Source organism: Lissotriton vulgaris, chromosome 10, assembly GCF_964263255.1.
Source record: "Lissotriton vulgaris chromosome 10, aLisVul1.2, whole genome shotgun sequence".
Lineage (NCBI taxonomy): Eukaryota > Metazoa > Chordata > Amphibia > Caudata > Salamandridae > Lissotriton > Lissotriton vulgaris.
In genome coordinates, this window is record NC_141698.1 from 170,619,987 (window position 1) to 170,635,987 (window position 16,001).

Consider the following 16,001-nt stretch of genomic DNA (forward strand, 5'->3'; position numbering starts at 1 on the left):
GCAATGATCTGCACAACTGCGGGCACGCACGTTATCTATACACGTATTGGTCACCAACACCAGTCTATTCACCTAGTTTCCCACAGCTACCAGTTAATAATCTATACACAGTCATCCAACCCATGCCTCAATCCACCCATTAACACACAAATCAAAACATTGATTTGTCCATCCAATCTTCTATATTACATGCATGCTTGCATTTACCCATCTACAGACCGACAAATACATCAATCCACACTCATGCATTTATCCGCACCTATGTATTTATATTTTAATCTATCCACTCCCATTCAGACATCCCTTCATTGCCCCAGTAATTCATTACCCCATCCCATATAAGCATTGATCAGCTACAGAAACCATAAACCACACAATCAACTTGCCTCCATGTATATATATCCATTCAACTGATCTATCCCATCACCCACAACCACATCTCATAGGCAGCAATGACTGTGCAAAGGTCAGAATCTCCCCCCACATCTGCAAACCAGGATTAGGGAAGAGGACATCTTGCTCGGCCAATCAGAGCATCTCCCATACATACCAGATAACCTCTAGTGACAAAGGTGACATGAAACAAAAGCATAATTTTAGTTCAAGGAAACAAACAATAAAATATAGTGTGCCATTTGTATGGATATGTGAGCAAGGACTTCTTAAAAGTTCCTTCTTCTCAGGAAGAGCTACCATTCAGATGGAAGAAAAAACATTAAAGACATGGAAAATTATAAATGCAGCCATTTTAAGGGTTTGTAATATGTGGTGATACACTGAAGATTACAGATTATAAAAAGAAACTAAAGGCAATTAAGATAAACTGGTTTAATGTTTGCCTCATACTTGATATGCACAAATATGAGAAGTTCCAGTTCAACATCTTTTAGGCCTCAACAATGTGGCACCCCTTAACAAAAAAACAAACAAGTAACCTTTTCATACCCATTAAACAAAAACAGGATGATGGACAAATTCCCACTAATAATTGTACTTAATCTTTACGACTGCCATGGTTTCTCCCTGCTGCTTTTTGCCTCTTGAGAAACTATGTATATTGGCCTGCGCCTACAAACATTGAACATGAACCTTGCTGCTCACGAGGTCAACTGATATCCATAAAAAATTGTGAATTTGATGTAACAGATTCTCTACTGTTTTACATCAGACTTATTTCAAAAACTGAATTCAAAAACCCAATTTCCTTTGCTGGGCTAATACACAGTTTATGATTATTAAAATCCACAAAAACTTTGGTGGCTGCTACACTGAAAAACAATATTAAATTACTAAACGCCATAGAGCACTTTCAAACTTACGAGTTACTTATGGAATACTAACTTCTGTATTAAAACATAAAATAAATGTACATTTCTATCACACAAACACATCCTCAGCAAATAAACCATCTACATTGTCCTTAAGAACAAGTCCAAACTAGTTGCCGCCCCTTCTGTATTGGTGAATTCACTAGTCGCCCTCAGATATTATTCCGGCTCCTCCTGCTTTGTATCTGTGTGATCTTCCAACTGTTTTGAAGCACTTTCATTTGTTTCAGTGGCTCTTTCTGCTTCCTGCTTTGCTTCTGTAACGATTTCCTCTTGAGATTTTCGGTCTGTGTCGGTTTCCACTGTTTGTTGGGTTTCTGTGAGGTTTTTAGCCGGCTGCGTTTTAGGTTGATCCTGAGCAGTTTCCTTTTTGCTTTCCTTAACAACCTCTTGCAAATTATATTTTCGAAAACGAACATAATCTTCGACAACAGTCATACAGCAGACACTTTTGATAATTTCAACAACGACAGTGTACTGTGGATTAGTAAGATCCACTTTGTTCTCTGGATTTAGGCTTCCCACAATTCCTAAATGACAAATTGGAAGAAAAAAACCAAAATGAGTCTGCTTTAACCCAAAATATTGCAAAATATATTAAATGGCACAAAGTAATAGAAAAGTCTGTTTTTGTGACAAATGTTTGGCAGCATACCTGGTTGCAAAATCTTATTGTGCTACATTAGTTAATGTTACCATATTGCCTCCAAACCAGTGCCAGTACTCATCAAAACCAACTTATTTTCGATACTCTGAAGGCACAATATTTTTCTTTAATTGCAGAAGGAGGCAAAACACGAAGGCCACCATTCACAGAGGTACATTCAAAAAGCTGGAAATTGTTCCAAATGAAGGCGTAATTCTACAGGAACCAAAGTAAAAGCGATTATGGACTTCTGAAAGAATTTAAGGCGCACTCTCAAACACAGTCATAGCTTGCCAGGAGTAGTCAAGTGTAGCATCTTTCCATCCAGTCAACCAGGCAGAACATTCTGCATAAAGAAACATAACGCAAGTATGGCTCTGCAACTTTAACTATTCATATATTGCTTCTCTAAGTGCCCAGAGAACATGTATTACCAATTGTGGAGGCAGCCTGTCAAGAACACCAATAAATATTAACAAAAACATTTTTTTGATTACCTAAGCAAAAAAATGAATTGGCATTTACAAAAAAACAACAAAAAAGAGAAGGTTTATGCATAGCACACTGCGATTTTATTATCATCACGTTAAAACAAAGTGGAAAAAGAACAGGCAAAAATGTACTGAAATACTCTCATTAAAACGAGAAACGCTCACAATTTTGGAAATGAATTTTTTTTTTGATAAACAAATTTTTATTGATTTTAAAAACAGGAACATATCAGCCAATACACGAAAATCACAGGTATGAGTTTATTCGCACAAGCACCGTACCCTCAAATCACGTTCCCCATAAAAATGCATAAGCGGAATTCAGAACCAGGTTAGGCAGGTCCCTCCACATTCCCCAACCACTTCCCCCACACTCTGCGGTATTTCTTTACGCACCCCTTAGCCTTATAAAGAGCTTTCTCTTGGGTCACACACCAGTCCACCCCTCTTCGCCACCTCTCCAGGGTGGGTGGGCCAGGGCTTATCCAGGACACCGCAATGTGCCGCTTGGCGAACATCATGGCCGTGTTGAAAAACAACTTATCGTTCCTGGACCCATCCAGCCCGTCAGTGATCCCCACCAAGGAGTGACGTGAGTCATGAAGAACCTCCCAGCCCAGCACCTCCGTTAGCTTCACCTCAATGGATCCCCAGAACTGTCCCAAGCAGGGACACAACCATACCATGTGAATGAAATCGGCCGGAGCATAGTTACATCGTGCACATGAAGCATCCTGGTGCAAACCCGCTCGGTGCAGAGGAAAGGGAGTGAGGTACGCAGCATGCAAATAGTAGAGCTGAACCAGCTTGAGTTTGGCGGAAACGGTGACTATTCTGGGTGTCATAAGGGCATCACGCCAGTCCAACTCATCTATGGAGCCCACCCAACCCACCCACCCAATGCTCCCGTAACTTGTCTAGAGATGAGGGAGTGCTGTTGAACAAGTTACTTACCTTCGGTAACACTTTTTCTGGTAGATACTATATCTGCCTGTGGATTCCTCACCTTGTGAATATCCCCCTTGCGTCAGCAACATTCGGAAATTCTTTTCGTAGCCTCGCGCCGACGTGGATAGGACGTCAGAGACACGGCTCCGCTCGCGACTCCGCTGACGTCACCGACGCCTATAATAGGCCCACGCCGGCGTGATGACATCAGTTCCGCCCTTTTTTCCGTGCCATCGAGGCACACGGACGGACCAATGACATAAGCAATATACACAGTATACACAATAAACAATTGCCAAGGAGAAAACACATAGTGTGGAGCAAATGCAAGAAAGCAAATAAAGCAACTCCATAACAATCCAATATAATAACAATATAATACAATAACTCTGGTAAAGAAGAGTGGACAACGGGGAGGCGGGTGGGTCAGTGAGGAATCCACAGGCAGATATTGTATCTACCAGAAAAAGCGTTACCGAAGGTAAGTAACTTGTTCTTCTGATAGATACATCTGCCGTGTGGATTACTCACCTTGTGAATAGAGTCCCACAGCAGTCCCCACTCCCGGAGGAGGGTGTCCACTCTTCTAGACCAGGAAATCCTGAAGAACAGACCGAGCAAAATGACCGTCCCTCCTCACTTCGGAATCCAAACAGTAATGCTTTGCGAAAGTGTGGAGGGAAGACCAAGTAGCCGCCCTACAAATATCCTCTATAGGAACACCTTTAGCCAAAGCAGAGGTTGTCGATTTAGCTCTAGTAGAATGAGCCCTTATACCCTCTGGAGGATCCTTACCAGCCAAAGAGTAGAAGATTTTTATACAGAGGACGATCCATCTCGATAAAGTTCTTTTATGGACTGCTCTTCCTCTCTTGCAGCCAGCAAAACCAATGTAGAGCTGGTCATCCACCCGACAGTCTTTAGTCCTGTCCAGGTAAAAAGACACCGCCCTCTTGGGGTCCAGACGGTGTAACCTCTCCTCCTCCTTGGAAGGGTGTGGGGGAGGATAAAAGGTAGGGAGGGTAACAGATTGACTAAGGTGGAAAGGAGTCACCACCTTAGGCAGAAAAGCAGCCCTGGTCCTAAGAACCATTCGATCAGCATGAATGGACAAGAATGGGGGCTTAGAACTAAGAGCTTGAAGCTCACTTACCCTCCTTGCCGAGGTAATCACAACGAGGAAAACTGTCTTAACAGTCAAAAGCCTCATAGGACATTTGTGAAGAGGCTCAAAGGGAGCACCCATCAGAAAGGTCAAAACAAGATTTAAGTCCCACTGAGGCACAATAAAAGGGGTAGGAGGGAACTTATTCGTGAGGCCCTTCAAAAACCTCAAAACCACAGGAGATTTAAAAAGAGAAGGCTGGTCGGGCAAGCAGAGAAATGCCGACAGAGCTGAAAGATAACCCTTCACTGTGGCAACAGCAAGCCCCTGTTGCGCCAGAGATAGGGCAAACTGAAGAACATCAGATAAGTGGGCACTCAAAGGGTCTACAGATTTCTCCCCACACCATGAGACAAATTTCGACCACCTATAAGAATAGATGGACTTAGTGGAGTCACGCCTGGCTGATAAGATGACATCGACCAAGTCAGGCGGGAGAGAAAAAGAATTCAGGTTGCCCCGTTCAATCTCCAGGCATGAAGGTGTAAGGTCTGGAGGTGGGGGTGTAGAACCTGCCCCTCCATCTGGGAGAGGAGATCTGCCCTGAAAGGGAGACGGAGCGGCGGGTGAGAGGTGAGGTGGAGAAGGTCTAAGTACCACACCCTTCTTGGCCAATCCGGGGCGACCAATATGACTTGGGCCCGGTCTTGGCGAATTTTCCTCAGAACCCGAGGAATCAAAGGTATGGGAGGAAACGCGTATAGGATTCGTCCTTCCCAACTCAACTGAAACGCGTCCCCCAAGGCTCCTTGCATCGGATACTGGAGACTGCAGAATAACGGGCAGTGAGCATTCTCCAGAGTGGCAAAAAGGTCCACCTGAGGAGTCCCCCACGTCCGAAAGACGTGACAAACCACCTCCGGATGAAGCCTCCACTCGTGGTCAGCCGAAAACTGCCGACTGAGACTGTCTGCATGAACGTTCTGAACTCCGTCCAGATTTGCCATCAGACAAATGTGATGGTCCTGAACCCAGGACCAGAGACGCAGAGACACTGCGACCCCACTCCTCCCTGCTTGTTGATGTACCACATCGCGGTCGTGTTGTCCGTAAGGACCTGAACCGACCGACCACGAAGGGAAGGGAGGAAGGCCTTGAGCGCCAGACGTATCGCCCGCAACTCTAGAAGATTGATATGAAGCAACCTTTCCTCCGGAGACCAAAGACCCTTGACCTCCAGATGCCCCAGATGAGCACCCCACCCTAGAGTGGATGCATCCGTTATTACCGTGGCCACCGATGGAGGAAGTTGAAAAGGCTTTCCTTGCGACAGATTGCCTTCCACGCTCCATCAAGACAGATCCGCCGCAGCTTCTCTGGAGATCCTCACTGACTCCCTGAGATCTCCGTTGTGCTGATACCACTGCCTGCGGAGGCACCACTGGAGCGCCCTCATGTGCCAGCGTGCATGGTTGACCAATAGAATGCAAGAAGCCATCAGACCGAGCAGGCGAAGGACCGTCAGGACTGGAACAACCGCTCCATTGAAGAATAAAGGAATCATTTCCTGTATGTCGCGAATCCTTTGAGGAGGAGGGAATGCACGACATACAGTAGTGTCCAGTACCGCACCTATGAACAGGTTGCGCTGGGAGGGCACCAGGTGAGACTTGGGTACATTTATCGAAAAACCCAACCTGTGCAACAACTGAGTTGTCACTTGCAGATGATGGAGCACCTTCTCCGGCGACTCCGCCTTGATCAGCCAGTCGTCCAGATACGGGAATATCGGAATCCCCGACCTCCTGAGATGAGCTGCCACCACTGCCATCACCTTGGTGAAGACTCGAGGCGCAGTAGTAAGACCAAACGGAAGGACCGCAAACTGATAGTGCTGCGACCCAACCGTAAAACGGAGATACTTTCTGTGCGACTTCAAGATGGGAATATGAAAATACGCATCCTGTAAGTCACCATCCAGTCCTCTTCCAACAGCGCCTGAAGAACCTGTGCAAGGGTGAGCATCTTTAACTTTTCCTGTTTCAGGTAAAGGTTCAAAATCCTGAGATCCAGAATTGGCCGTAACCTGCCATCCTTCTTAGGGATCAGGAAATAACGGGAGTAGCACCCCTGACCCCTTTCCTGCTCCGGAACCACCACTATCGCACCCTTTCTGAAAAGTGCCAGAACTTCTTCCTGCAGGAGAAGCAGGTGGTCCTCCGAACAATAACCCTGGCAAGGAGGGTAATTTGGGGGAAACTCCCGAAAGGGAAGAGCATACCCATTCCCCACGAGATTGAGAACCCAAAGATCCGATGTTATCAATTCCCAATCTCGAAGGAAATGGGTAAGCCGACCCCCCACTGGGCCCACATGATCCGGAATGGCGGATCTAGGGCTGCTTTGGCAGGGGGCTGGGAAGGGGAAGAGGAGGAGGAGGAGGAGGCGGCTTGACGACCGAGAGCGTCCTCTTTGTTTGCCCCTATAAGACCTGTACAGCATGTTTTGCTGCTGCTGTGGCTGCTGCTGCGTAGATTTGTAGGATCGAAAGGAAGATCTGCTAAAACCTCTAGTACGCCTTCCAAAAGTGCCCCTGGTTTGAAGGCCCAATGACTTGGCTGTTGCTCTGCTGTCCTTAAAACGCTCTAAAGCAGCGTCTGCTTTATGCCAAACAAGCCAGAACCATCGAAAGGGAGATCCAACAAAGTAGATTGGACATATGTTGAAAACTCACTAGACTTCAGCCATGCAGCTCTCCTCGTAGCTACAGAAGAGCCCATGATCCTCGCCACAGAATCCGCCGTGTCTAACCCACTCTGAATCACCTGCCTTGCTGCAGCCTGTGCATCAGAGATAACTTCCTGGAAGTCCTTTCTATCCTCCTCAGGTAATTTGGGTACCAACTGTTTAACAGTATCCATAAGGGCGTGAACATAACGACCCATCAGGCAGGTCGCATTTGTGGACTTAAGCGCCATACTAGCAGAGGAGAAAATCTTTTTAGCAGCCTGATCCTGCTTTCTTGACTCCTTTTCTGCCGGTACTTGAGGAAAAGCCCCTGATGATCGTCTGGAACAGGCAGCCTGTACCACCAAACTCTCAGGAAGAGGGTGAGTAGATAAAAATTCTGGGTCATCTGGTGCAGTCCTGTACCTCCTGGCAACAGCTCTAGACACAGCTGGAGTTGATAAAGGTTTCTTCCAAACCTCTAAAATAGGATCTCTTAGGGCATCATTAAAGGGCAGCAATGGTTCAGTCACCGAAGAAGGAGAGTGAAGAACTTCAGTGAGTAGATTTGACTTGAACTCCGCAGTAGGTAATGCAATGTTCAACAAATTTGCTGCTTTTTTAATCACAACATGGTAAGGAGCCACATCTTTAGAGGGTTAGTCTGATACTGAAACCAAATCTCACTCAGGGGACAGTTCAAGACCACTAGCCACCGAAAGATCCTCATAAGGATCATCAGGATCCTGTAGCTCACCCTCCTCCAAATACTCCTCACGATAGCTCTCTTCATCCATCAGTCTCTGGGCTTCACACCTCGACCTGAGCTTCACCCTCGAAGCCGTCGGATCCACGGTCGACTCCACTGACGTCGGAGCCGGCGCCGAGCACGATGCCGGGCGAGGAAGACTTCCACGACGTCGATCTGGATTCGGCATCAGAGATGATGTAACCGGCGTCGAAGGATTCGGAGTTGACGACTTCGGCGTCGAAGACTTCGGAGACGAAGGCCTCGCCGGCGTCGGAAGATGCCAATGCGGCGCCGGAGCCGGCATAAAGGGCGCAGGGGCATAGATTTGGGGGACACCCAGTCTAAATGCCATCGGACCCGTGGGACCAACAGGCATCCCAGAGGGGTACATAGCCCTGGAGTAGATACCATACATCGCATTTAGAAAATGCGACGGATCCTGACCTGGAGCCGGGAAGGCTGGAAACGAACCCTCAGGTGGATCTCGAGGGCGCGGAGTCGATACGACGTCGACCTCCCCTTCAGGCTGGTGCACCAGAGTCGACAGACCTTCGGGCAACGGAGCCTCACCCCCTCCAACTGTCTCGTCCTCACCTTCATCCTCCCAATCCGGAGAACGTGCTGGATCCGGGGATGGAACCGCCGTCTGCTTCGGCGAACCTGGTGAATTCGCATGCAACGCACCTCCGGCGTCATGCTCTTCCGAAGCCGAAGACACCACTTCTTTCTCTACCAGCTTCACTTGCGACTTCGGCTTAGAACCCAAATCTTTCTTGGAACGATGTCGGGATTCATGAGATTTTTCCTATGCTTCTTTTTCGAAGACCTCGAAGCATGGGCCGAGGACGAATCCGAACGCGACCTCGAGCGAGATCTTGACCTCGAGCGTCGAGTCCGCGACCTCGATTTCTTCTTCTCCTTACTTCCTTTAAGCTTTGCAACAATAAGCTTAGCTTCTCTCTCCCGGAGGGCTTTAGGAGTCATCTTCCTGCAGGAACTGCAGTCTTCGACGTCGTGGTCGGAGCTAAGACACCACAAACAGCATTCATGCGGGTCCGTAATGGACATAGCCTGTCCACATTCCCCACAGGCCTTAAAACTCGTCTTCTTCGAAGACATGTCGAATGAGAAGATACAGAAATATTAACAAAGCAAAGTAACAAAGTCACTGAGAAAGCTACAGACGATCCCTAGAAAACAGTTAGCGTCGACGACGCGGAAAAAAGGGAACTGATGTCATCACGCCGGCGTGGGCCTATTATAGGCGTCGGTGACGTCGGCGGAGTTGCGAGCGATGCCATGCTTCTATGACGTCCATGTCCACGTCGGCGCGAAGCTACGAAAAGAATTTCCAAATGTTGCTGGCGCAAGGGGATATTCACAAGGTGAGGAATCCACACGGCAGATGTATCTATCAGAAAGGCCAAGTAGGGTTTCAGCCGCTGGGCCAGAATAGTGGCATAAAGTTTAATCTCGGTTTTGAGGAGGAATATTGGGCGGTACTCTGCACATAGTTGAGGGGGAGGCTGGGATTTCGGGAGAACCTCTATGGTGGCAATGTCCGTTTCTGGCGGAAAGGAACCTCTCTCCACGGTTTCTGCAAACAAGCTGGCTAGGTGTGGTGCCAAGGTGCCTCGATAAGCCATATAATACTCCTGTGGAAGGCCGGCCGTCCGGACACAGGGTTTTACCCAGGGAGACCAGGGTGATCGCCTCCTCGATTTCTTTCAAGGAGATGGGACGCGCCAGATCCTTCTGAGCCGCTGGTTCCAGCCTAGGGAGGCACACCCCTCCCTGATCAAGGAGGGCTGCAACAGTCAGTTCGGGGGTGTGTGCTGTATACAGCCTCCGGTAGTAAGCCGCAAAGGTGTTTGCCATTGCTATGGGAGCACGTTGCACCGCCCCGGAGGCATCCACCACCTCTGGGAGGATACGAATCGCCCTGGGATATGTGGCCAACCTGTGCAAGATTGTACCATTCTTATCCCCCGAACCGTACACCCTTGCTACCGAGGACCTACAGAGGAGCTTGGCTGCATCCAGGGACAATTGTTTAATATCATCCTGCGCTTCCTTAGAGGTGATTTCTTGCAGGTGCACCTGCCTTTGGGCCTTTAGCTGCCGTTTTGCGAAGTCTCGTATGGTCGCCTTACCCGCCTCCCTAAGTGTACCCGGAGAGGCCACCGAGCCCTCGTTGGTAGAAAAGTATTGCATGAGTTCCTTCCCCACCTCCAGCCTGAATTCCCTATCCTGGAGAAACCATGCGTTCATCCTCCATGTTTGGCGGGCTGTGGGAGGGGGGGGCCCTGAGCTAAGTAGTATTGGGGAGTAATCAGAAATGCCTCTGGGGGGATGCGGACATCAACAATCAGGGAACAGTCGGGCGCGGGGACAAAGATCGCATCAATACACGCTTGGTGCGGTGAGCCGCGGACATATGCGTAAATTGGATGCTGCGTGGGTGCCATATGCGCCATGCATCGCAAAGCCCCAGGGACTCAAACCAGTTTTGCAGTTGTTTCGCGCTCGCTGCCCGGGCGGCAAATGTGAGGCCGGTTATGTCGAGAGCTGGGGCTAAGACTGCATTGAAGTCCCCCGCAATGACCATGTTGCCTGCGGGCATGTTGTGTAACAGGACAGCAGTGCTCGCAAATGTGGGCACGAGCATGGAGGGGCGTACACGGACATGAGGGTGAGCGGGGAACCAGCCAACGAACCGCAAACCTTCACGGAGGAGTCTTGAGGGTCGTGCACCACTTGGGAGAGGACAAAGGGCAGCGTACGTCACAAAAGGATGGCAACCCCTTGTGAGCGCCTGGAGAAGCCGGAGTGCCATACCCTATCATAGCCATAGGGAGCTAAGAAGGGGCAGCAGTTACCTAATAGGTGAGTTTCTTAGAGCATCAGGATATCAATGTGGAGAATCTGCTTTTACCGTAAGACCGCTGTGCGCTTGTGCCGGTCCAGGAAGCCATTGACATTCCACAATAACATGTGAAGAGACGCCAAAGGGGAAGCGTTCTCTGACATGGTAGGCATTTCTAAGGCAGGGCGCAGTGCGTGGCTTGGGATACACAAGCGCTTGAGAGCCCGCGGTGTCGTGTGCGATCGTGGATTACGGGGTGAAACTCACCCCTCCCGCTGGTAGCGTGTGTCATTCCGTGGTGGCTGAAACAAAAACGTACCAAAGTAATGGAGAGTTGCACAGCTCTAGTGTGCTAGAAGTTTTTTATAAGAATGATTCACCAATATCTTCAATTTTTGAGGGTGCTGCCCGGGTGGCGTCTCTTGTCGTGGACGTCAATTAAAACATCAAGAAAGTGATCCCAACGGATGTTGGAAGCATCCCCTGGCGCTCCACTCTTGTGTGAATGGAATAGTCCAGATTAGTTATTTTAAACATAAGTTCATGAAAGTCTTTATGTTGGAATAGTCTTATTTTTAATCATAAGTTCATGTTTTATTCCATACTGTTCATTTCCATGATTAGTGATATTCAATCAAAACAACATGATTTTCAGTCCAATGCATTTCGGGCTGAATCGCCCTTCATCTGGGACCAATGCTTTTCGGGCTAAATCGCCCTTCATCTGGGACCAGAAACTAGAAGCAAGACAAAAGAATCTATTCAAGTGTCTGTAAACAATATGACATACATAGGTAATAGCTTGGTTGTGTTTTACCAGTGGAGACTCAGTACGTATGACGGCAAACCATTTGGTTTGGTTGTTAAGCCCTCACCCACCGACCTAGTCGGTGGCATGCTTCATCATCGGGCCCACCACAGTAACGCCGAATGCGTCCCGGGTGTGCTTCGACTCCAGATTACTGAGGAGCTGGTATACTTCTCTGAGTGTGCTGTGAGGGGGTGTATAAGAAAGTGATTTAAAAGCTATGCTGTAGGTCCCAGTGCCCGAGGGTATACAGAACTTTAATAGCTGGGCCCACGCTAGCGTATAAAAAAGGCAAGCGGACGCGATGGAGCGGGTTATGAACTCCCGCGTCCTATGTGGTCGACATGTTTCAGCCAGGCCTTTTCTTTATAAAACTGGCTTTCCTCAGGACCAATGAGAGTGTGGGTGAAAAAAAATTAATATTAAGTGAAGTGTTTAAAAATGTGTCGCACACGCTAAGGTGCTATACGTGTGTGGAGGGGGGTTCCCTCCGCTTTACTGTACACAAAACATAAAGGACGAAGACAGACGTACATGGTAGAGTCAGGTAAGTATTAATTACCAAAAACACAACGTCCTGCCGGCAAGTTAAAGGTGAGTGAACGACCTCTATCGGCGGGAGTATAACGTGGCCATGAAAATGTATGGCGGTAGTGAAAATAAAGAGCGTTTTCTAAGCGAAGTGAAAAGTGGTGGACTAAACAGCGGAAGAAAATGGGTGAGAATGGGTAACAATGTTTCCTCACACATGCTATTTGCTGTTAAAGCCTCAAAGGTCACCAGGCAGGGAAGAGCGGACCCTAAAAAGTTTATAGGGAGGCAGGGGTTAGAACCTGTTGGGAGAGAAGGTAGCTTACCTACTCCGACGTGAAGGATGGATCTCAGTACTTACGAGATTACCGGCCTCCGTGCTCCATGAACCTGTAGTCCTGCTGCGGTGTCCCGAGTGAATTGAGATCAAGAGCGCTCTGGTATTTAAGCTCGTTCAGAAAGGGCGGTACCTGCAGAGGGGTGGAGCAAGGGGTGGAGCAAGGGGTGTAGCTGCGCATGTTGAGAGAACAGTGTCAAGTGCTCATGGGCTACAAGGAATGTTGTCGCTTATTGAGTGACACTCGAAACTATAAACTTCTGAATAAAGACCCCACTGAGGAACTCCAACTAAAAATCAACCGAACCGTCAAAGAGGCTGTTGATGCAGAACACATCTCCAAACAGGAGGGCGACTATCTTTGCAAAAAGGACGCGAGGGTACCGTATTTTTATACCTTACCAAAGGTACATAAGGGTGTACATCCGCCACCAGGGAGACCCATAGTTTCGGGCATCCAATCTCTGCTCGAACCACTCTCACGCTTCTGCGACTTTTTTCTCAATCCCCTTGTACAAAAAACACCATCCTACATCCAGGATACTAAACATCTACTGAATGTCATCAAAGACATGCCATTCAATCCCGACTCTCAGCTCCTGGTCGGACTGGATATCGAAAGTTTGTACACAAGCTTACCCCAGGATGCTACTTTGCAAGTCCTACATGATGTTCTGATGGAAACCACTTGGCAACATCGCACTCCACGCAAGTTTATCCTTGAGTGTGCGGCACTGGCCCTTAAGGATAATTACTTCGAGTATGAAGGAAAATTCTACCTCCAGACCAACGGAACCTCGATGGGGAGTGTCTTTGCCCCCAGCGTGGCCGGACTGTACGTTCACCACTTCGAACGCAGCCACATCGAGTCCCCAACCAACCCGTACTCGGCCAACATAATCACCTGGCGTCGTTACATTGACGACGTCTTCATCATATGGGAGGGCAACGAAGACACCCTGAAGCAGTTCCTGACGTGGATTAACAATCGGGATGCTTACCTGCGCTTCACATGCACGAGCAGTCACACTGAATTGGCTTTTCTGGACCTCAATATCACAGCAAAGAACAATGGTCTAAGTACCACCACCTACTATAAACCCACCTCGCGTAATTCCTTACTACGCTTTGACAGCTTCCACCCTAGGCCTCTCAGAGAAAACCTCCCATTTGGCCAGTTTTTAAGAATAAGGCGCAATTGCAGTAACATCCAGGACTACAAATTACAGTCGGGAGCCTTGGTCCACAAACTGGAAGACCGTGGGTACCCCACTAGAATTATCTCTAAAACCTGTAAACGAGCACGCAATTTGAACAGGGATGCACTCCTGGAAACCATACCGAAACCAATGGAACCTCCAGTGATGACCTGCGTTACAACTTACAACACAGCCTCCAATCAGGTGTCCAGTATCATCAGGAAGAACTGGAAAATAATCAACTCTGGTACCAGAAAGTGGGACCTCCCTCACTTTGCCTTCAAGAGGGCTAAAAACCTCAGGGACCAGTTGGTCTCGACTAGACCAAGAAAAATCCAACGTCCCCCAGACAACACTATCCTCAATGCATGGGGGATGCCCAAATTGACTGGACACCAACCCTGCAACAACTGCAGTGTCTGCCATTTGACCACTTCATCGAAAACCCTCAATCTCGAAGATGGCAAAATATGGACGCAACGGCAGTTCACCAATTGCAATTCTGCCAACCTGGTATACTTAATAACATGTCATTGTGGCCTAAGATACGTCGGGATGACGACCAGAAAAGTAAGGACAAGAATGACCGAACACAGGAGCACCATGAGGTGCGGCAAAAATATCAGCAAACTGACAGAACATTTTCTGTCACACAACCATACCCCTAACGACTTCACGTGGACAGTCATCGAGAAATTTGACAACTGCGATGAAAGAACCCTTCACACCAAGGAACAACGGTGGATTTACCGCCTTTCCACCCACTTGTTTGGACTTAACGATTCCATACCATGGAATTCACTGAATTGCTGAGTCCTGTTTCCGTCTGGACTCGTGGCCCTGTCCCTCCGTACTGTGCTACTCTTAATTAACAATCATACACTTCTGCGCATGCGTAGCCCATGAGCACTTGACACTGTTCTCTCAACATGCGCAGCTACACCCCTTGCTCCACCCCTTGCTCCACCCCTCTGCAGGTACCGCCCTTTCTGAACGAGCTTAAATACCAGAGCGCTCTTGATCTCAATTCACTCGGGACACCGCAGCAGGACTACAGGTTCATGGAGCACGGAGGCCGGTAATCTCGTAAGTACTGAGATCCATCCTTCACGTCGGAGTAGGTAAGCTACCTTCTCTCCCAACAGGTTCTAACCCCTGCCTCCCTATAAACTTTTTAGGGTCCGCTCTTCCCTGCCTGGTGACCTTTGAGGCTTTAACAGCAAATAGCATGTGTGAGGAAACATTGTTACCCATTCTCACCCATTTTCTTCCGCTGTTTAGTCCACCACTTTTCACTTCGCTTAGAAAACGCTCTTTATTTTCACTACCGCCATACATTTTCATGGCCACGTTATACTCCCGCCGATAGAGGTCGTTCACTCACCTTTAACTTGCCGGCAGGACGTTGTGTTTTTGGTAATTAATACTTACCTGACTCTACCATGTACGTCTGTCTTCGTCCTTTATGTTTTGTGTACAGTAAAGCGGAGGGAACCCCCCTCCACACACGTATAGCACCTTAGCGTGTGCGACACATTTTTAAACACTTCACTTAATATTAATTTTTTTTTCACCCACACTCTCATTGGTCCTGAGGAAAGCCAGTTTTATAAAGAAAAGGCCTGGCTGAAACATGTCGACCACATAGGACGCGGGAGTTCATAACCCGCTCCATCGCGTCCGCTTGCCTTTTTTATACGCTAGCGTGGGCCCAGCTATTAAAGTTCTGTATACCCTCGGGCACTGGGACCTACAGCATAGCTTTTAAATCACTTTCTTATACACCCCCTCACAGCACACTCAGAGAAGTATACCAGCTCCTCAGTAATCTGGAGTCGAAGCACACCCGGGACGCATTCGGCGTTACTGTGGTGGGCCCGATGATGAAGCATGCCACCGACTAGGTCGGTGGGTGAGGGCTTAACAACCAAACCAAATGGTTTGCCGTCATACGTACTGAGTCTCCACTGGTAAAACACAACCAAGCTAGTCCTTTTTTGATATTTACATATTAAATTGGGGATTCGGACTGGCTTATCTAGTCCTCTCTCTCCGTTTTGATTTGCTGATACTTGGCAGCGCACAGCTGCGAGAGATATACTAACACCGTAACATCATGGCGCAAAACTTTGGCCTAACCTACACGGAGGATGACATCAGTGAAATCCTCTCAGACCCGTCACTCCAGGCAGATTTCTCTACAGCTTCTACCGTAGCACAGACTTCAGATTGGGACGCTCTCACTGAGAAAAAACGGAACAGGA

At 48.1% G+C, this 16,001-nt stretch overlaps 1 protein-coding gene across 1 annotated transcript in view; it reads right to left on the reverse strand.

The window, feature by feature from the left end:
* Positions 1-731: 731 nt before the first annotated feature.
* THUMPD1 (THUMP domain 1 NAT10 acetyltransferase adaptor) overlaps positions 732-16,001 on the reverse strand; it is an 83,418-nt gene continuing 68,148 nt past the window's right edge. Inside the window, exon 4 of the mRNA XM_086940803.1 lies at positions 732-1,858. Coding sequence (XP_086796929.1) covers positions 1,488-1,858 — 371 coding nt within the window. The 3' untranslated portion in view covers positions 732-1,487. The remainder of the gene's footprint in view (positions 1,859-16,001) is intronic.